This window comes from Lemur catta, chromosome 7 (assembly GCF_020740605.2).
Source record: "Lemur catta isolate mLemCat1 chromosome 7, mLemCat1.pri, whole genome shotgun sequence".
NCBI lineage: Eukaryota > Metazoa > Chordata > Mammalia > Primates > Lemuridae > Lemur > Lemur catta.
The window spans coordinates 101512662-101531059 of NC_059134.1; the positions used below are offsets into that span (position 1 = coordinate 101512662).

The 18398-nt window shown below is 56.3% G+C and overlaps 3 protein-coding genes across 5 annotated transcripts; 1 reads left to right on the plus strand and 2 right to left on the minus strand.

Moving 5' to 3' along the window:
* Positions 1-5506: 5506 nt before the first annotated feature.
* On the minus strand, positions 5507-8434 carry PRDX5 (peroxiredoxin 5). 2 transcript variants are annotated; one of them, XM_045556177.1, is made up of 6 exons: positions 8018-8434; positions 6727-6861; positions 6195-6326; positions 6083-6121; positions 5872-5933; positions 5507-5751 (listed from the first exon to the last, which is right to left on the minus strand). In XM_045556177.1, exons 1-6 carry the CDS (start codon positions 8219-8221, stop codon positions 5646-5648), a joined length of 678 nt encoding a protein of 225 aa, XP_045412133.1. In that variant the 5' UTR covers positions 8222-8434; the 3' UTR covers positions 5507-5645. The 2 variants fall into 2 exon arrangements, with proteins under 2 accessions (XP_045412133.1, XP_045412132.1); XM_045556176.1 differs by lacking the exon at positions 6727-6861 and having other exon boundaries at positions 8018-8347.
* A 70-nt stretch (positions 8435-8504) lies between these two features.
* Positions 8505-9765, plus strand: TRMT112 (tRNA methyltransferase activator subunit 11-2). Of its 2 annotated transcripts, none has more exons than XM_045556180.1 (4): positions 8505-8971; positions 9061-9126; positions 9305-9394; positions 9482-9765. In XM_045556180.1, exons 1-4 carry the CDS (start codon positions 8894-8896, stop codon positions 9587-9589), a joined length of 342 nt encoding a protein of 113 aa, XP_045412136.1. In that variant the 5' UTR covers positions 8505-8893; the 3' UTR covers positions 9590-9765. The 2 variants fall into 2 exon arrangements, with proteins under 2 accessions (XP_045412136.1, XP_045412134.1); XM_045556178.1 differs by having other exon boundaries at positions 8510-8971; positions 9061-9162.
* Positions 9716-17818, minus strand: ESRRA (estrogen related receptor alpha). Its single transcript, XM_045556175.1, has 7 exons — positions 17605-17818; positions 15848-16184; positions 12403-12519; positions 12120-12248; positions 11538-11705; positions 11169-11438; positions 9716-10739 (listed from the first exon to the last, which is right to left on the minus strand). Exons 2-7 carry the CDS (start codon positions 16170-16172, stop codon positions 10480-10482), a joined length of 1269 nt encoding a protein of 422 aa, XP_045412131.1. The 5' UTR covers positions 16173-16184; positions 17605-17818; the 3' UTR covers positions 9716-10479.
* Between the last annotated feature and the right edge of the window lie 580 nt (positions 17819-18398).

Below are 18398 nucleotides of genomic sequence, written 5' to 3' on the forward strand. Positions count from 1 at the left end.
TGGGATTCAGCCTGGAATAAAGTCGATATTTCCCAGCCTCCCTTGTAGCTGGTTTGAGCATGAGACTAAGGTCTGTCCAATGAGATGTAAGTAGAAGTGGTATATGGCAGCTTCCAGAAAACTCTCAAAAGACAGCTGGCATGGGCCTTTTATCTCCTGTTCCTCATTTCCTCCTTTCTGCTGGCTGGACTATGGATGTGATTGCTGGAACTCAAGCAGCCATAACAAACCATAAGGTAAATACATGTTTGAAATGGCAGAGCAGCAAGATAGAAGGAGCGTGAGTCCCCGATAATCGTGCAGCTGCCATCCTAGCTCCAGACTGTCACCTTTCTACTGCATATCTGTGAGCTAAGCCTCTGTTTTGTTTTGTTTTGTTTTGTTTTATAGTTTGTTAGCATTAGATCACATAAGCCTCTGTTTTAGGTCATTAGTATTTAGGACTTATGTCACTCTCAAGCAAATCTAGGTCTAATTTAGGCCCACTATGGTCAAGTTTATGCTCAAACAATGAGAGCCAATGTCCAGGAAGCTGGGGAAACGGAAGCTTCCTCCCTCCCTCCCTCCATTCCTTCAGTTCTTTACTCTGTCCCCAAACAGGTGTTCGGTATTTTCTGTGTTCTCCACCCTGAGCAGGCACCTTACCTGTGTTAGGTAAAAAGACGTGATTCCCAGCTCAAGCTGGGAGTTGGTAGAAATGTAAATAACATGGCAGACCAATATGCGTGTTTGTGAATCTGTGCATTCTCACAGATATTACCCAAACTTCTCCAGAAGTTACACAAATGCACCCATTTTCTCTCTCTGCTGTCACTCCTCAATGCCTGTGTGGCCGAACCCCAGCCATGCTCAGCAAAGCATGTCACTTTGGAGCCAACAGCCTCCAGGCTCCTGATCACAGCGTCTCCAGGGCTACAGCCCAAGCCTGGTCTAGACCAGGAATGGCAGGATGCCTCCAGCCTTCTCTGTCTCTCAGCAGCCCAGATTTGACTCCCCAAGGCTTGGCAAAGCTGCCCCCTGGAGATGTCTTCCCAGCTTCTTAATCTGTGAGGCTTCCGGCACCAAATAACTACGGAGAAGCCTGAGGTTCTATAGACAACAGATGATTCGCAGGGTCATCATCATCCCCATTCTACTGATGAGAAAACTGAGGCTCAGAGAGGGTAGTCACCGGGGTCATTAATGTCAGGACTGGAATTTGACCTCTGTCTTAACTCCCAGCTCTTTTCCTACAGACATACAGGCTGCATGGTGGAGACCAGGGATTCTTCTTATGCTTTTTTTTTTGAGACAGAGTCTCGCTCTGTTGCCCGGGCTAGAGTGAGTGCCTGAGTGCTGTGGCGTCAGCCTAGCTCACAGCAACCTCAAACTCCTGGGCTCAAGCAATCCTCCTGCCTCAGCCTCCCGAGTAGCTGGGACTACAGGCATGCACCACCATGCCCGGCTAATTTTATATATATATATATATATATATATATATATATATATATATATATATATATATATATATATATTTTTTTTTTTTTTTTTTTTAGCTGTCCATATAATTTCTTTCTATTTTTAGTAGAGACAGGGTCTCGCTTTTGCTCAGTCAGGCTGGGTCTTGAACTCCTGAGCTCAAACAATTCGCCCACCTCGGCCTCCCAGAGTCTTATGCTTTTTTAATAACCACTTATTAAACACTTATGTATTGAGTGTGCTAGACACTGTGCTGAATTCTTTACATAAATTGTCTCATTTGTTCCCCACAACCCTGTGAGGTTGGATTCTTCCCACTTTGTTTTATTTTGTTTTTTAGAGACAGGGTCTCACTCTGTCGCCTAGGCTGGAGTGCAGTGGCACAATCATAGCTCACTGTAAGCTCAAGCTCAAACTCCTGGCCTCAAGCGACCCCCCCGCCTCTGCCTCCCAAAGTGCTGGGATTACAGGCATGAGCCACGGCACCCAGCCTATTCCCACTTTAAAGATAAGGAGTGTCAAGGAAGACCAGCCTGCCCAAGGTCACCCAGCTTCTCCAGAGCAGATTGGGATTCACACTCCGGTGGTCTGAGCTTGAAGCCCAATGAACCCTGATGCTACAGTGCCTCCCAGGTGGGGGCAGGGTTCATTTGAGGTTCTTGAAAGGTCGCCAGGGGTTCCTTGAAACCTTTAAGAAGCACTTGGGGGTCTGTTCAGCAGTCTTTCAAAGGGACCCTAGATCCAGGAAGGCCCAGAAGCGCTGATACTGAGTAAAGCCCTTGGCCCTCTGGGTCTGAGTTGCTGTGGCCTTGGACAGGTCAGGACAGGAGCGTGAGTTTTATCTGGGAGTGTGTTGGGTGGATATTTCAGGTTATTTTGTTCATTTGTTTAGTTTTTAACATTGGCCCTTAGCCATCAACAGCCAGGGAAGGCCACACCCGCAACTCTGCCAGGGGCAGCAGTTTGGTTGTTTGATCTGGGACCCTTCAGAGCCTGGAACCATTCCTAGGGCTGGCCCTTCCCCCCCCACACACACACACTCCCACCCCAGCAAGCTGAGCCCTGTGCTCAGCAGCCAGGGCCACTGAGGCCCAGGCCCCCCTCCACCCACACCCTGGCCCCTACCAGGCTGTCCTAAGGGCCACCTAGGCCCTGGAAGGGGCCTGGCCTAGAGGACCAGACAATGACAAGGGACCCTGGAGGGGATGCTTCCTCTCAGAGGCCTCACTGGGCCTCAGCCGGCCCAGGTAAGAGCCTGGGAGTGGAGGAAGCAGAGGTGACTGAGTGACAGAGACGGAGGCTGGGCTTCCCAGTAGGAGGAACTGTCAGGGCAGCACGAGGTTGCAGGGACAAGGAACAGGGTACACAGCCCGTGGGGTGGCTGTTCTGCACCACTCCATTTACTTATGCAGACACTGAAGCTCACAGGTATCCTTGTGGGAAGCTCCACACCTGTTGCCTCATTTTTATAGGGACAGAATTAAGAGTGATGGTATCCGGGAAAGAAGAGCCTTTGCACCAAGCGCATGGGAGAGGACAACACTGCAACCCAGAGTTTGGCAGGGGGAGAAGAGGTGGGCAGGTTACCAGGGAAGCTAGAGGTGCAGTCAGCCCCCAGCCCTGTCCCCGCCCAGACCCCTGTAGGGTGGCAGGTTGTGGGAGAAAAACAGAGGGACAAAGGTGGGCGGGCAGATCAACTCAGGCAGGCTGAGCACCTGGAACCCCAGCAGGGAGGCTGCCCCCCGCCATTGGGCACATGGACACACCATCACCACCCAGCCCCTTATACTTGGGGGGTTCCCTGGATTCACCCTCCCTCCCAACACATCCCACCCCCACCTCCTTGGCACCCTGTGATCACGGATCCTTCCCTTCGATGCCCACCTGGTGCCTCTCCGTGTCTCCCAGCCACACACAGCAGCCCCAGTGTGAATCTGACCCGTGACGGAAATCCTTTGTTGGGACCAAGAGAAAATTTCCCCTTTGCCTTCTGAAAGTTTGCTGTAAAACCAACTCACAAAAGGCAGATTAATCAGAGAACAGGCATATGAATTTATTTAACATGTATACATGGGAGACTGCAGATTGAAAACCCAAAGAAACAGTGGAAATTTTCCATTTTTATGCTCAGGTTCAACAGACTATGGACAGCCGTGTAGAAATACGATTGGACAAAAAGGGTGTGGTTCGATGCTAGTGGGCTGAGCAGAGAAAACCAGCAAGGCCTGTCTAGATTCTTCCGGGACTCTACACACACAATTCTTCCCTCTGGGTGTGGGCTGGGCCCTCACTGGAATGAGGCTCTTCTGACCTTTAACAAACAAGGTGGGTCAGATAATTTCTTTTTTTTTTTTTTTTGAGACAGACTCTCGCTCTATTGCCTGGGCTTAGAGTGAGTGCCGTGGCATCAGCCTAGCTCACAGCAACCTCAAACTCTTGGGCTCAAGCAATCCTCCCGCCTCAGCCTCCCGAGTAGCTGGGACCGAGTAGCATGCACCACCATGCCCAGCTAATTTTTCTATATATTTTTTTAGCTGTCCATATAATTTCTTTCTATTTTTAGTAGAGACAGGGTCTTGCTCTTGCTCAGGCTGGTCTCAAACTCCTGACTTCGAGCGATCCTCCCGCCTTGGCCTCCCAGAGTGCTGGGATTACAGGCGTGAGCCACCTCACCCGGCCCCTCAGATAATTTTTTTATGGCCATTTTTATGCACAAAGGCAGAGGGAAAGTTAACAGTAGTATTTTCAGGTTTCATGGCTGGCTTTGAGGAAAACGGGTTTTGGTGTTTACGACCTGCCCTGGGCAGCTAGGATTCCAGTTTTTATGGCCAGCCTCCGGGGAGAGTGTGACTGAGAGGCAGGAGGCAAAAGGTCAGAGGAAAACTTGTTTCTGAGGCTGCTTCTGAGGACTTCATTTTGGGGTATTGTTCTGAGCCCCAACACCTTCAATGGCTGTGGCACCCGTGAGGCGGAAGGCAACCCGCGTACAGGCTTAAGAGGCCCAGCAGACCTCCGGCACCCCTCGCCCGCTGCCAGCGCCCCTGGCTGCTCCACCCTGTACCCCTGCAGCTGTTCCCTCTGCTGGGAGCACCGCTCCCACTGCCTCAAGGGTCATTTGCTCTAAGAGACATTCCTGGCTTCCTCCCTGACCTCCGACCTCCATGAGCGTGGCCTGCCCTCACTGCTCTGTGGGCTGAGCCCCTGGAGACCACCAAGCAGGAAGGGCCACCGGGGCCTGGTGCTGACGAGGTACACGGCAGGGCAGCTCCGCACGGTGATGAAAGCACATGCATGGATCCCCCCGCAGTGGCTGAGAGACAGTAACAGCCCACACCCCCTGGACTGCTGCGAGGGCTGTCACCACACAGCACTGTGCCTGGCACACGGTAAGTGCTCTGCATGTGTCTGCCCCCCTGTGAGCCCCTAAACACAGAGGAGCCTAACAATCACTGACACGCACACAGCTTCCCAGGGCCTGCAAATGGCAAGGCCCCCAGCCCCAAACCCTGCTGGCGTCCATGGCTCCTGGCCCCTCACCTCCACCCACCACTGGTCAGGCCTCACTGTCTTCTCCCCTCCTCAGCCCTGGACTGAGCAACTGCTGACTCCACTGATGGAGCCCTTTCTGCCAATCAGATGGTCCCAATGCGCCAGGGGGGATTCAAATCTGAAAGGAAGGTGGGGCTGGGCCCGCCCCAACAGGGCTACCTAGAGCCAAGGTTCCTACCCTGGGGTTTCCACCCTAAATGAGATCAGTTGGCACCAAGAGACCAAGTACCAAAGGCCACAGTGTATGCCAAGCTCGTGCCTGCCTGGGCCTGGAACTACATGCTGGCTCTGCATGGACTTCCCTTCCCTTGCCCTCACCACTGGCTCCTTCTCAGCTCCCGGACTGATGCTTAATGACCCCTCCTTCATTAAGTCAGGATCCCCCATGTTCTCCCTTTCAACCCCTCCCTGCTGTTCTCACAGCTCTTGGCTCAATCTGTGACTATGTCAAGAGCCCTGGTGCTCAGCAAGGCAGCAATTCAAATCAAGGAGGCAGACATGAACCAGAAAGTGTTTATTGCAAAATCTGGCTAAGGTTCCAACTGGGTGGCCCCAGCTGAGGCTAGGTTGGGCCCCTCTGCCTAGGGCCAGCAGGTGAGATGGGATCGGGCAGAGGGAGCAAGCCTGGGACTGGGGCCTCAGAGCTGCGACATGACATTAGGTGCCAAGCTGCAGGTGAGGCCTGTGCCGTCCGGTTCCACATTGAGGGTCTTCACTACACCATCTTCTACTACCATGGAGAACCTGCCGGAAAGAGAGGCGGGCCAGCTGCAGCAGCCTGGGCCTGGGGGCTGGGATGGAGACAGGAAGGGAGGCTGGAGCCAGAGTCCCAGGAGAACACCATGGAGGACCCACCACTTTTACCTCTTAAGCCGTCGATTCCCAAAGAGGGACACTAACGAGTCATCTAGTAGTAAATCTGTCTCCTACGAGGAAACACAGAGAAAAGCATCAGGAACCTCCAGAACAGGCCAAGGCCTTGCTGCCCCCCACACTGCCATGTCCCTCCAAGTCCCTGCTTCCAAGCTCTGGCAGAGGAACTGCTCTGTAGGGTGGAGGTCAAGGGCACACTCACCTTCCCAAAGGCCCCAGTAGGGTCAGCCAAGAGCCGAACCTGAGAGAGAAAGCAAAAGTCACAAGAACAATCTCCTGCCAGGCCCCAAGCCCCTGCAGGCCCCACACCTCACCTTGCCTTCCGTCTTGTGGGCTCGTCCCCACTCACCAGTCACAAAGACATCATTAACACTCAGACATGCCACCACCTGGACCCCCTTGGCCTTCAGAGCCTCAGCCTGCTCCACAAACCCCGGCAGGTGGGTCTGAGGAGGGGAAACAAAGGGTCAGAAAGGGATAACTGATCAGACAATGAGAACTGTGTAAACCATTCTATTTCATTTTTGCCTTCGCCACTAGGAAGCTCAGATCTAAACTTAATGTCCTATCGTCAAGACCATGAACATACGTGCAGGACTATGTCTTATTTACCTGAGTCCCAAGTACCTTCCACAGTGCCTGTCACTCAGCAAGACCAGTGAGGGGTATTGGATTTAACTGCAATACCCTTTCCTCCAACATTCTTGGTACTATTATTACCTTTCCAGAGCTTCTGCTTATTTTATGATCACACTGAAATGCTCTTCTAACTGTAAAATGAGCACTATGTGGAGGACTCAATACAAAAGTTCCCAATTCCTGATCCTCAGAAGAGCAGGGCCTCACCTTGGAACAGCCAGGGGTGAAAGCCCCAGGAACTCCAAACAGTACACCCTTCTTGCCCTTGAACAGCTCTGCCAGGTTCACCTTGTTTCCCGGCTCCCCTTCAAACACCTCCACTGAGGGGATGGCATCTCCCACCTAGAGGGAAGGACTCCAAGATGACCGGGGTAAGGGAGGGATGGCAAACCAGAGCCCGGGGGACAGAGAGCCTGGCAACTGAGCCTGCTGAAAACTGGGCTGAAACCCAGCAGGAAATTCCAGCCCTGTCAGAGTTTCCAAGGGTCCCTCCCTGTCCCCCCCCCATCTGGTTACCCCACATCCTCCAGTTTTCATGGTGGCCTGCTCCGCTTAAGGGCCCATTGGTGACAGAGAAATCGAGAGAAGGCCTCCCCAAGTGTCGCAAGGGGTTGCATAATATGCTGTCTAGGTTACAGGAAAAGAGTTGGATAAGTGGCCAGAGACACGGCACAGAGGAGGCCGTGACAACAAAGAGGGAGAGGATCCTGGCCAGGCCTGAGTCTCCCACCCCCACTAAGAGCAAGAGGGATGGCAGCAGCAGATGGGAAAGTTAGGGGAGGGTGTCCAGACCCCTACACCCAGGAGATGTAGAATAAAGGAATCTCCTGAAAGGGGAGAGACCCGTCCACCTGGGAGTGTGGGAGGGGGCCAGGGGAGTAGACAGGAGGGAGAGAGTCACAGGTTGGGGAGAGTCTCTGAGGAGCCCAGAGGTTGAAGGTAAAGGGGTCTAAGAAGGGATTGAGAGGGGAAGGGGGCAAGGTCCAAGGAGCTGGGGATGGTTCCAGAAGGGTGAGAATCAGCCATGAAAGGAGGGGAAAAGGTCGTGGAGTCGAATGGAGGGAAGACACCATTGGGGCTCTAAGGGACAACAACCCTTTCAGAAGTTAGGGTGAAGTGATGCCCCAGTACTATCCCAAAAGCGGGGGGGGGGGGGGGGGGGGACGGGAAGTTGAAAGGGGCTCTGCAGCAAAGGAGATAGTTCCCGAAGGTGAGGAAGACCATGGCATTCAATCGCCTGAAAATGGTGGAGACCTGTCACAGAGTGTCGCAGGGCCAATGTGAAAGGACTCAAGGGGAGAGCCCAAGGCCCCTACAATTGGCGAGAACGGTGGAGCAGCCAACGGGTCTTGCCGAGGGGATGAGTGGGACAAGGGTCTCTAGGGCGGCGAGGAGGCGTCCAGAAGCCAGGAAAAAAGGCGACACCCCCAAGACGAGCGGGAGAGGGGGCGGCCTTGAAAAGACTGAGGGAGTGGGGGAGGTCGGGGGCAACGGTCACCTTGATTGGGGCCATGGCTGCGGCGGCGCTGCTGAAACTGTGGGCCCCGCGAGGCACCCACCCTCCCGCTCCTTTCGGTTGTCGTCTTGCTGCCGCCGGTGCTGCTGTCGCTGCCACAGACTCGGCGGCCGCACCAGCGAATAAGCAGCCAGCTCGGCGACTCAGGGCCCACAGCCCCGCGACTCCCCCTACGGCCACAACCATCCCGCCCCCCAGGCCCGGACCGCCGCAGGAGGCGGGCCTGGCCCCAGGCGCAACCGCGGCGTGTAGAAAAAGGCGGAGCCTGCGCCCGGCCAGCCGCCTCCACGCCGAGGGCACAGGCGGCAGCGCGCCCGCGGAGCTTCCGGGCCCCCAGGTGCACTTGCATTGGGGGCGGGGCCACGACGCGATCACCAGTGGGGAGGGGCCTCGGCGGCGGCGCGGCGAATTTACATACGGGAAGGCGGTGCCGCGGTTTTGCGGGGCCTAATTTACAAATGGGGCGGTGCTCCTTAACTGAAAGGAGCAGAGGAAGACGGTGGCGTCGGGGCCGGTGAGGGGCAAGGCGTGTTTATTTTGCATCCCGTGAGGTCCCGCCTTGCAGCTGCCTTACATCTCACTCGCACTTTACGCACGACTGGCGGCGAGCGGAGTCTGAGCCACAGCCAGCGGGCGTGCTTCGGAGCAGTCCCCCGCCGAGACGCCTCCGCTAGCAGCGCGTGACCCCATAGGTCTTTGCCTCCGTCGGCTCCCGCAAGCACGAGAAGATCCAGCAAGGTCGCCACTTCCGGTCCCCCGGCCATCCAGTAGTATAGCAAGTGGAGCAGCCCCGGAAGTGACGTGAGCAGAGAGGCGGTCTCTTTCCGCTTCCGGCCTGGCGAAAGCACGTTTGGCGACATGAAACTGCTCACTCACAATCTGCTGAGCTCGCATGTGCGGGGGGTGGGGCCCCGTGGCTTCCCCCTGCGCCTCCAGGTAACGGCAGGGAGCGGTTTCTCCTCTCTCTCGGGTGGGGTAGGGGAGCTGGGGTCCGGTCCCCGCTAACTACACCCCCATGCCCGCAGGCCACCGAGGTCCGCATCAACCCCGTGGAGTTCAACCCCGAGTTCGTGGCGCGTATGATACCCAAGGTGGAGTGGGCGGCGCTCCTGGAGGCCGCAGATACCGTGAGGACCCTCCCCCGGCCCGTGCATGCCTTGGGAAGGGGGGCGGGCTCACCGCAGCCTCTAGTACCGCGCCTCGGAGCCCGGCCTGAGGCGGAGGGTCAGGGATGCCCAGAGATGATTTAGGTCTCTTGCCCACCCACAGTTGCACCTGGTCGAGGTGCCCAAAGAGCCGATTCAGGGATATGAGCATGATGAGAAATTTCTGAGGAAGATGCACCACGTCCTGCTGGAGGTGAGAACCGGCCGGTCGCTTCCTTACCCAGCCACCTACCTCCCACAGAGGCTGCCAGTGCTCAGCTCTGTCCCTTCCCGCCCGCAGGTGGATGTGTTGGAGGGCACCCTGCAGTGCCCGGAGTCTGGACGTCTGTTTCCCATCAGCCGTGGGATCCCCAACATGTTGCTGAGTGATGAGGAAACCGAGAGTTGATCATGCCAGACACCAGTTTTCCATTTCGTGACTGTGTGTGTCTTTGTTGATGTATGTCTTGGTTACTAGTTCTGCCATGTATGTCACCAGCTCTTGTCCTCATGACAAACTGAACACACAGTGTTCTTGAGCTTGATAGTATATATTTTTTTCTCATTAAAGGTTCAAAACCAAAAGCGGTTTCTCTTTGCAGCAAATATACATTAAAATAGAGTCTCTGTACAGCCCAGGGCTCTGGGCCCTGGCTTGCCCCATGTCCCTGCGCCTCCCTGGCCAAACCCAAAAATAAATATAGTGTTATTGCTGTGCAGGGCATAGAGGCAGTGCTCTCCCTACCCCCTGAGGAGGCTGGTTGGGAGCTGATGGGGGGCCCTGGCCACCCCAGGGGTCCAGGGGCTGGAGCCTGCTTGGAGTTATTGCTTCAAGGGGGGGGCACTAATGCCCAATGCAAATGATGAGGAAAGGAGCGAAGGGGGCAGGGGCCTTTGCTCTCCAAGTCCCCCTCTGCTCTGGAGAGGGGGTAGGATTAAGCAGCAGCAAAAGCATCACCCACTGGGAGACTCTGGCCTCCATCCCCTTCCCTCCCTGAGTTCAGGCTTCTGCCTCCCACAAATCCCCTGCAGCCCCCTATGGCTTCCGCAAGGCCCCCTACACTCTGGGGGAACATTATGGCTTGCAAGGGGCAGCACTGTGCCCAGAGCCTGGGCATAAACCTTCCCAGCTTGACACCCCTTAGGAGGGGAGGGCGTGGGGCCTGCTCCCAGGAACTGATGGCATTGCCCTGGCCCTGCCAGCAGGCTGTGGCACTGCCCAGACCCCAGCTCTGCCCCCTTGGGGCTGACTGCATGCTTGGCAGGTCCTATAGCACCCCCACCAGTCCCACCCCTGTCTCAGTCCATCATGGCCTCAAGCATCTCCAAGAACAGCTTGTGCATGGGCACCTTGCCCTCCAGCTTCACCCCATAGAAATGGGCCAAGACTTTGCCCGCTGTCTGGCGGAGGAGGGGTAGTGTGAGCAGCAGCCTTCCTGCCCGCCGCCACTCAGCACCCCCTCCAGGGCCGGCCCGGCCGGCTTCATACTCCAGCAGGGCCTCGTGCAGGGCTTCTCGCAGCTGCTCCACAGCCTCAGCATCTTCGATGTGCACAGAGTCTGCAAGGAGAGGGAAGGGAACTATTGAACTGGGCCATCTCTGGAAAGGGCAGAATCCACACCTTGCTTGGACACTGCTGGATGGGGCCTAAGGGGATGCCAGACAGATCTGCCGATAGGCTGACCTAGGGGCACCACCCAGCGCTCTGCCCATGAACCAGGGCTCACCCTTTCTCCCTCAACTGTGCCACTTCTTACCCTGCCTACTCTCCCTCCCCCTAAACTGTTTACCTTTGCATGGCACTAGGGCTCAAAATGCTGTGCAGTTCAGGGCCTGCCCTTGGCTTGCTTTTTGACTTTCAGCAAGTCATTGTTCTTCCCTAAGCCTCAGTTTTCCTTATCTGCAAAATGGGACTGTGCTACCATCACAGAGTTAAAACCTAGAAGGCCTCACGGAGAGACCTTTCAGTGCCTGCCCTGGACTCTCACCCGAATTGGCAAGGGCCAGGGCCTTCAGCAGGACGTACTCCTCTCGTTCCAGCCGTAGGGCCTGCAGTCGCCGCACCAGTTGCAGCAGGGCAGCCCCCAGTTCCCCCAAGCCAGCTGCCCGTGCCCCCTCTTCATCCAGGACCAGGTCCTCAGCAAAAGCCAGCTCATCCTGCAGTGGTAGTGAACGCTGGGCCACACCCAGCACCAGTACCTCCATCCATACGCTCTGCAGTACTGACATCTGGTCAGACAGCGACAGTGATGAGAAGCCTAGAGGGCAGTGGGGAGCAGGCCTGGCTGAGCAAGTGCACCAGAGCCAGGCATGGCCTGGCCCACTCAGGGAAGCCCGAAGTCACCTGGGCCCTTTACCTGGGATGCTCTTGGCCCAGCTGATAGTGACAACGATCTCTCGGTCAAAGAGGTCACAGAGGGTAGCCACAGCTGGGAGGTGTCCATCAGGGCCCGCCGGGTCGGGCATGGCATATAGCTTTTCAGGTTCAACCACTAGCAGGTGAGACACCAGTGCATTCACCGGGGCTGCAGCGACAGTTGGAGGACTAGAGTCAGGAGCACTCCAATCCATAAGGCCTCGGGGGCCATGCATGTTCCCAGAGTCAGTCCCCTGTGGCTTTCCTCAATAGCCACTAGTCTGCCAGGCAGGCACCTCACTGCAGGGAAGAGCGTTCACTGTCTCCCAGGGAAAGCCAGTCTATTTGTGGACAGGCTCTGAGTGTTAGAAAACCTTTCCCTGTTCCCAGTTGGACTACTTGGTGTCTGATGCAAAAAAAGGCACTTTCACATTTCTTGGGGAAATGAATAAGATAAAGAGGAAATCTGGGTCCCAGTGCTCAAGATGACCACTGTGCTGGGCGAACAATGCCAGACAGGCTTCCCATGTCCTAGCCCCACCCCAGCCCTAGAGCTGTAGGAACCCCCCGCACCCCACCTCACCTGTCTTCCGGGGGCCTCCAGCTACTGCCAGGGAGCCGGCAGGGAAGGGGCTTGAGAAGGGCAGCGGGTCCACCTCTGGCCGCCGCTTGTACTTCTGCCGTCCACCCCGGACACGGTCCAGGCGCACCCCTTGAATTGTAGGACAGGACTGTGTCTGTGGTGCTGGGAGTGGGCTGAACCATTCTCCCCAGTTCCTTCACCAGGACTTCCCAGTCCTTGCCCCCACCCAGCCCCACGCACCCGGCTCCCCCAGCCCTCGCCCAGGCCCCTGCCCAGTGCTCACCCTCCTTGAGCATGCCCACCCGCAGGCACTTGGTGAAGCGGCAGGCCTGGCAGGCCTTGCGTCTCCGCTTGGTGATCTCACACTCGTTGGAGGCCGGACAGCTGTACTCAATGCTCCCTGCCAGGAAGAGGCAGGGCTCCAGTGGCGGCCTCCCAGGGCCAGGAGGGGGCCCAGCTGACAGGAAAGCCCTGACTGGCCCAGGGCAAGCACAGGTCTGGGGGTAGGGGGAGGAAAGGGAGAGCAGGACGCCATGAGCAGGCGGGGAGGGGAAAGGCTGCTGGGCGGGGGCCCTGTCTGGACAAGGGAGGGGGTGGGACCAGGCAGCAGTCAGGCTGCACCTCTGCCCCAAGCCTCTGGTCAAGCCAGGTCTCTGGGCCACACTGCCCTCTTCTGATTCCAGCAAGGGCCACAATGACCTCTACGTTGCTAAATCCAATATTCAATTTTTGGTCCTCATCTTGTCCTAAAAGGAGCATCTACCACCACCAATCGCTTCCCACTCCTAGAAACACTTAAACACTTTCTTCTTTTGCTTCTAAGACACCACACACTCCTCCTGGTTTTCCCCCCACCTCACTGGCCACTTTGTGGTTTCTGTGAATCTCCCCGAGCTCTTCCCTTGAAGAACTCCAGGGCTGTCTGTATACCTCATTTCCACTCACTCCCAGGCAATCTGACCCGGTCATGGGGCTCTCAAGTCCGCATCTCAAGCCTGAACTCTAGACTCACATACCCAGGGGCCTCAACAGCCGGCATGTCTAGAAGGCAGCTCAAACCTAGCATGTCCTAAATGGACTCCATCTGTGCAGTTGCTCAAGCAGAAACCTAGGCAGTATCTTAGCTTCCTCTCATACCAACCCACCCACAAATTCTGGAGGGCTTTACCTCTTCCTAAGTCCAGAATCTAACTCCTGCCCCTGCAACTGACACCACCCTTGACCCGAGTCACTGTCACCTCACCCCTCACTGGCCTCCTGCTGACCCTGCCCCCTATTCCCAACACAGCAGGGTCCTATTAAACCTACATCATAAATATTAACTTTGTTCTGGAAAAAAAAAACCACATTAGATACTATCCATCCTGTGCTCAAAACTCTCCAGTTATCTCCCTTCTCACAGTACAAACCAAAGCAAACTCATGGCCTGCAAGGCCTGCACCCCTGCTCCGTCACCTTTTTGACCTCTGCTCCCTCTCTGGCCTCCACACGCCTCAAGCAGGCCTTTTTTTTTTTCTGAGACAGAGTCTCACTCTGTTGCCCGGGCTACAGTGCCATGGCGTCAGCCTAGCTCACAGCAACCTCAAACTCCTGTGTTCAAGTGATCCTCCTGCCTCAGCCTCCCAAGTAGCTGGGACTACAGGCATGCATCACCATGCCCAGCTAATTTTTTCTATATATATTTTTTTAATTGTCCAGCTAATTTCTTTCTATTTTTTTGTTTTTAGTAGAGAAAGGGTCTTGCTGTTGCTCAGGCTGGTCTTGAACTCCTGACCTTGAGCGATCCTCCCACCTCGACCTCCCAGATTGCTAGGATTACAGGCCTGAGCCACCACACCCGGCCTCAAGCAGCCCTTGCCTCAGAGCACACTGCTCCTGCCTGGAGCTCTGGTCCTGACATCTACACGGCTCCCTTACCTCTCTGCTCATAGTCACCTCAGGGAGGCCAAATCCCTCTGCATATTCCTCCTGGCCTCTGAGCCCTGCTTTATGGTTTCTCTTAAGCTTTCAGCACCATCAAACATGCTACAGATGTACTTCTTTATCTCTTTTATTATCTCTCTCCCACTTCAGTGGCAGCTCCACCAGGGCCAGGACTGTCCCCAGCACCAGTAGCAGGGCCTGGCACATAGTGGGCACTGGTGGCCCTCCCAGCCTCACAGGGTCCTGCAAGGACCAACTGAAACAACCAGCAACAGGCCATCAACACTTTCTCCTGTGCCCTATGCAGGCTTCTGCACTCAGCTCAAGACATCTTCTCAGGGAAGCCCTCCCTCCAGAACCCCAGCCCCAGCCTGCTCCCTTGGCACATACCACAGCTGTAATTGGACAATTCTGTGCAATTCATTGTTTCCTTGGTCTCCGTTTTGCTAAAATGTAGACTGCTTGAGGACCGCTCTACCTCAGTCCCAGCTATGTCCCCAGGGCCTGCAACACTGGCCAGGGCAGCAAGGCACAGGTGTGTGAAGCAACAAGGGTTCTGGCTACCGCTTACCAACTTTATGACCTTGGGCAAGTCTCATAACTAACCTCTTGGACTCAGTGTTCCCAGCAGTAAAACCGGGATGATAAAAAAAAATCATATCCACAAAAGCAGGTTGTGAGAATTAAGGGGATAATATGGGCAAGATGTTTAGCATGGTTCACGGCATTTCAATGCTCAATAAACAATTACTATTTATAGCTAGCACTAAATAAATATTTATCAACAATCAACATACAGTGACGGGTTCCAGGGTGGGTAGGAGACACCTGCACCTGGACCTGCTGCCTCACTGGTCTTCAGAGCCAGAAGGGAACACAGGGTTTTTAGACCAGTGGGTTTCAGCCAAGTCAAAACTCGCTGGAATGGCACAATCAGTCGTGAGGCATCTGTCCAAAGTTCAGTTATTAGTAATAAGCAGAGGCAGCAGTCTGGTGTTTAAGAGCTCAGCTCTGGATCTAAACTGACCCAAGTTCAAATCCTGGTTCTGCCATTTTCTACCTGTGAGATTTGAACAAAGTTTCAAAAACCTTTCTAAGCCTCAGTTATGATAATACAGATGACAACTTATAGGGTTGCTGTGGGGGAGCTAAGAACATAAAAGGGCACAAGGTAAGCTCTCAAGAAAAAAATTTTAAATTATATGTGTTACGGAAAAACACAAATAACAGGCCCATCCCAAATAACACTTCTATGAGTATCTTGATCACTCCCTTGAACTTTGATATGCTTTCCTGAGTGAGAAAAAAAATCATTGATTGTTAAGAGCAGAGATGGGTGCTAAAATTTGAGGTACCCCTCTCAGATGCCCACAAAAAGCTGCCTTGTGTTGGTGCAGCTTTGGGGAAATTGAGAAAAAGGGGGCATGTTCTATGCTGGGGGGAGGTCAGCAACTGCCAGAAGCAAGAACAAAGTTTAGGAACAGGCAGACGTTGCCTCGGAATTTTTCAGAGCCACTTGTAGAAGGTGCTGGGCCTGCACTACCCAGAAACCCAGGTGGCATCCTCAGTCCGCTCTCACATCCCACTCCAATCCACCAACACATTCTGGTGGTTTTATCTAACTTTTAAGGAACAGAGTGTTTCTGGGAGGTAAAAGGGCCTGGGAACACCAGACTGCCAACCTCAAGCAGTGCCACGGCAGTCTGGGGGCCTACTGGCACCCAGTAGTGTACCCGTTGGGTGGTGCCAGGCCCAGAGGGTACAGGGCAAAGGCAAAAGGGCACAGGAGTAGGGTAGGGGCTCACCCTGGATGGTCCTCTTGAAGAAGGCTTTGCAGGCCTCACAGGATGCCACACCATAGTGGTAGCCGGAAGCCACATCCCCACACACCAGGCAGAGGCGTTTGGGCAGGGAGCTGAGCACCAGCTTCCCACCACCTTGCTCGCCAGGCCCAGCCCCTTCCCCATCCTCCTCCTCCTTGTGGCCTGGGTGGCAGCGAGTGGGAGCTGGACCAGGCGCCAGTGCCACAGAAGGCTCAGTCTCTGTCTCCGAGGAACCCTTTGGACTGTCGGGGCTGGCTGGCTCTGCTTTGATGTAAAGAGGCTCAATGCCCACCACCTGGCTGGACATGGCGCTGGTCACCTGCAGGGAGAAACCGGTCAGTTTGCAGGAAGGCACCAGGATGGGGGATGGAGAGACACCCTGCCACATGGGTTGCCCAACCCCGGGCCTGGGGCCAGGCTTCCAGACTCAGCGAGGGGGTGGAACGGGGGACAGAGTCCAAGGAAAGGCTGCCCATGAAGAGGGCCCTCCCAGCTGTTGCCATGGGAACAGAGTCTCCAGAGCCTCCAAGGCCAGTAACTGACAGCAGGTCTTCCACTTGGGAACCTAGGGAGGCTTGGAAAGCCCCTACTCCCACCCAGGCAGGGGAACAGGGGAACTTTAGCACCCAGGCAACCTTCAACCCCACCTGGAATGCCCAGCCAGAGCAGGATACCTCCCAATTTTCTCCAGATGTTGGGAGGGAACCTTAGTAATCTCCCCTCATCTGTGTATTCTCCATTCAAGTGAGCACACTGAGGCACACAGACCCAAGGGCAGCTGATGTCCTCACACGTGTTCATATACTCCTGTTCACCTGGGTGCTCAGGTGTCCCCACATGTCCATACATGATCAGAACTTTCACACTCACACACGGCCTTTCTGAAACCCCAGTCCTCACTCCAGCTCACACTTGTCCTCACACACTCCTCCTGAAGCGCACACCCCATGAACACACTCAAACTCTCACTCTCACCAAGTCCCATGTTCACACACACAGGCACAGACTGGTGAAAATACCTTCAGATCTTTTCACACCTGACACACTGCCCCCCTCCTGCCCCAGCATGCCCAATCCCAGCCGCACCGGCGGGCGCGGCTCCACCTCCTGGCACCCCTGCCTGCACGGTCACTCTTACACTCCGGCTGCCGCAGAGTCCTCCACCTCCCGGGGCGCCCCGCCCCCCAACCTGCGCACACCTATGGGAAGTTGCCCAAAGTTGCTACGCCTCCCCCGCCAAGTCCCCGGCCCGTGGGGTACCTCTATCAGGTTATCAGGAAGTAAATGCGGAGAACCAAGGAGGAAGTTCTCCCCTGCTGGTGCGATGACCTTTGACCCAGAGAGGAGGGTGGCCCAAGGCCCCTTCGAGCGCCCCCACGTGGTCTTCAAAGCCCCTTCCCCGACTGAGAACCCTCCCCATCTCCCACCCCTGCCCGCCCCTGGGACTTCGGCGTGCTCTCAGTGCCGGATTGAACCCTCCTGCCCCTGGGCTCGACCCCAGGCCCAAGCCCGACCCAGGCCAGGACCCGTAGCCAGAGCCAGACCCTGACCCAGGCTGGCCCACCAGGACCTGAACGCCGATCCCGCCTGGACCCTGACCCCGTCTGGCCCTCGATAGGGTCCCGACCGTGACCCGGACAGGCCCCAGAGCCGGACCCCGCCTGGAGCCCGCCCTTCGCCCGCCTCCCTGCCGCGCTCGCACATGGCCCCCACAGCGGCGCTCCCCTCCGCCCCCAGACCTGGGGCTCCGGCAGGGCGGGCGGGCAGGCATGAGGGCCGAGCGGCCCGGAGTGCCGGGGTGAGCTGGGGTCCCGGGGCGGCCCCTCCTCCGCCGCCTCCTCGGGCCGCGCCGCCCCACCGCGCCGCGTCCCCTCACTCGGCGGCGCCGCTGGCTGCTTGTAGGACACAAAAGGACATCGCGGCCGCTTCCTACTCCGCTTCCTCCAGCTGACAGCGGGGGCGGGGCCGGCGGTGCGCATGCAAAGCAGGGGGCGGGGCCCGGAGCCCTATGGTAATCAGACAAGTGCGGCGGGCAGCGCCTGCGTGCCCGGAGGTGTAGGGGCGGAGCCGGCAACACCAGTGGGCGGACCTTCGCGAAGGTCCCGCCCCGCGGCCGCGGAGCCTCGGCGCCGCACAGGCGTACGCAGCCGCTGGGGGGGCGGGGCCAGAGAAGGGGGGCGCCGGGAATTAGAGCGGGAGTTGGAGGGAGGGTCAGAAGCGCTCTTTCGTAACGGAGGAGGTGGGGTGCGCTGCGTGAGAAGAGTGGACGAGGTCGCTCAGTGGCCGCAGCTGCGGAGCTGGGAGACTACATACATATGAAAATAAGAGGGCGGGAGAGGCGGAGAGGTTGGACTATCCACCTAAACTTGAGGGGCGGAGCCTAGCAAGCCCTCGCAAACGGGGAGGCGCTCCCCCTTTCTCTCTTCCCTTTCCCCCAAGGTAACGCCAACGCGGCGCTTGAGCCGTAGACCCAATGTTCTCACTAGCCTGCGGAGCCCGGGGTAGGAGAAGCAGACCTAAAACATTCAAGAAG

Excerpts from the sequence above, each read along its gene's own strand:
- TRMT112 (XM_045556178.1), top strand. The coding sequence starts at position 8,894 with ATGAAACTGCTCACTCACAATCTGCTGAGCTCGCATGTGCGGGGGGTG. Across the intron at positions 9,163-9,304 it reads TCCTGGAGGCCGCAGATACC|TTGCACCTGGTCGAGGTGCC; the intron begins GTGAGGACCCTC and ends GCCCACCCACAG. Across the intron at positions 9,395-9,481 it reads TGCACCACGTCCTGCTGGAG|GTGGATGTGTTGGAGGGCAC; the intron begins GTGAGAACCGGC and ends TCCCGCCCGCAG.
- PRDX5 (XM_045556177.1), bottom strand. The coding sequence starts at position 8,221 with ATGGTTGTGGCCGTAGGGGGAGTCGCGGGGCTGTGGGCCCTGAGTCGC. Across the intron at positions 6,862-8,017 it reads CAGCCATGGCCCCAATCAAG|GTGGGAGATGCCATCCCCTC; the intron begins GTGACCGTTGCC and ends CCTTCCCTCTAG. Across the intron at positions 6,327-6,726 it reads TCACCCCTGGCTGTTCCAAG|ACCCACCTGCCGGGGTTTGT; the intron begins GTGAGGCCCTGC and ends TCCCCTCCTCAG.
- ESRRA (XM_045556175.1), bottom strand. The coding sequence starts at position 16,172 with ATGTCCAGCCAGGTGGTGGGCATTGAGCCTCTTTACATCAAAGCAGAG. Across the intron at positions 12,520-15,847 it reads CTTCAAGAGGACCATCCAGG|GGAGCATTGAGTACAGCTGT; the intron begins GTGAGCCCCTAC and ends TCTTCCTGGCAG. Across the intron at positions 11,706-12,119 it reads TGGAGGCCCCCGGAAGACAG|CCCCGGTGAATGCACTGGTG; the intron begins GTGAGGTGGGGT and ends CTGTCGCTGCAG.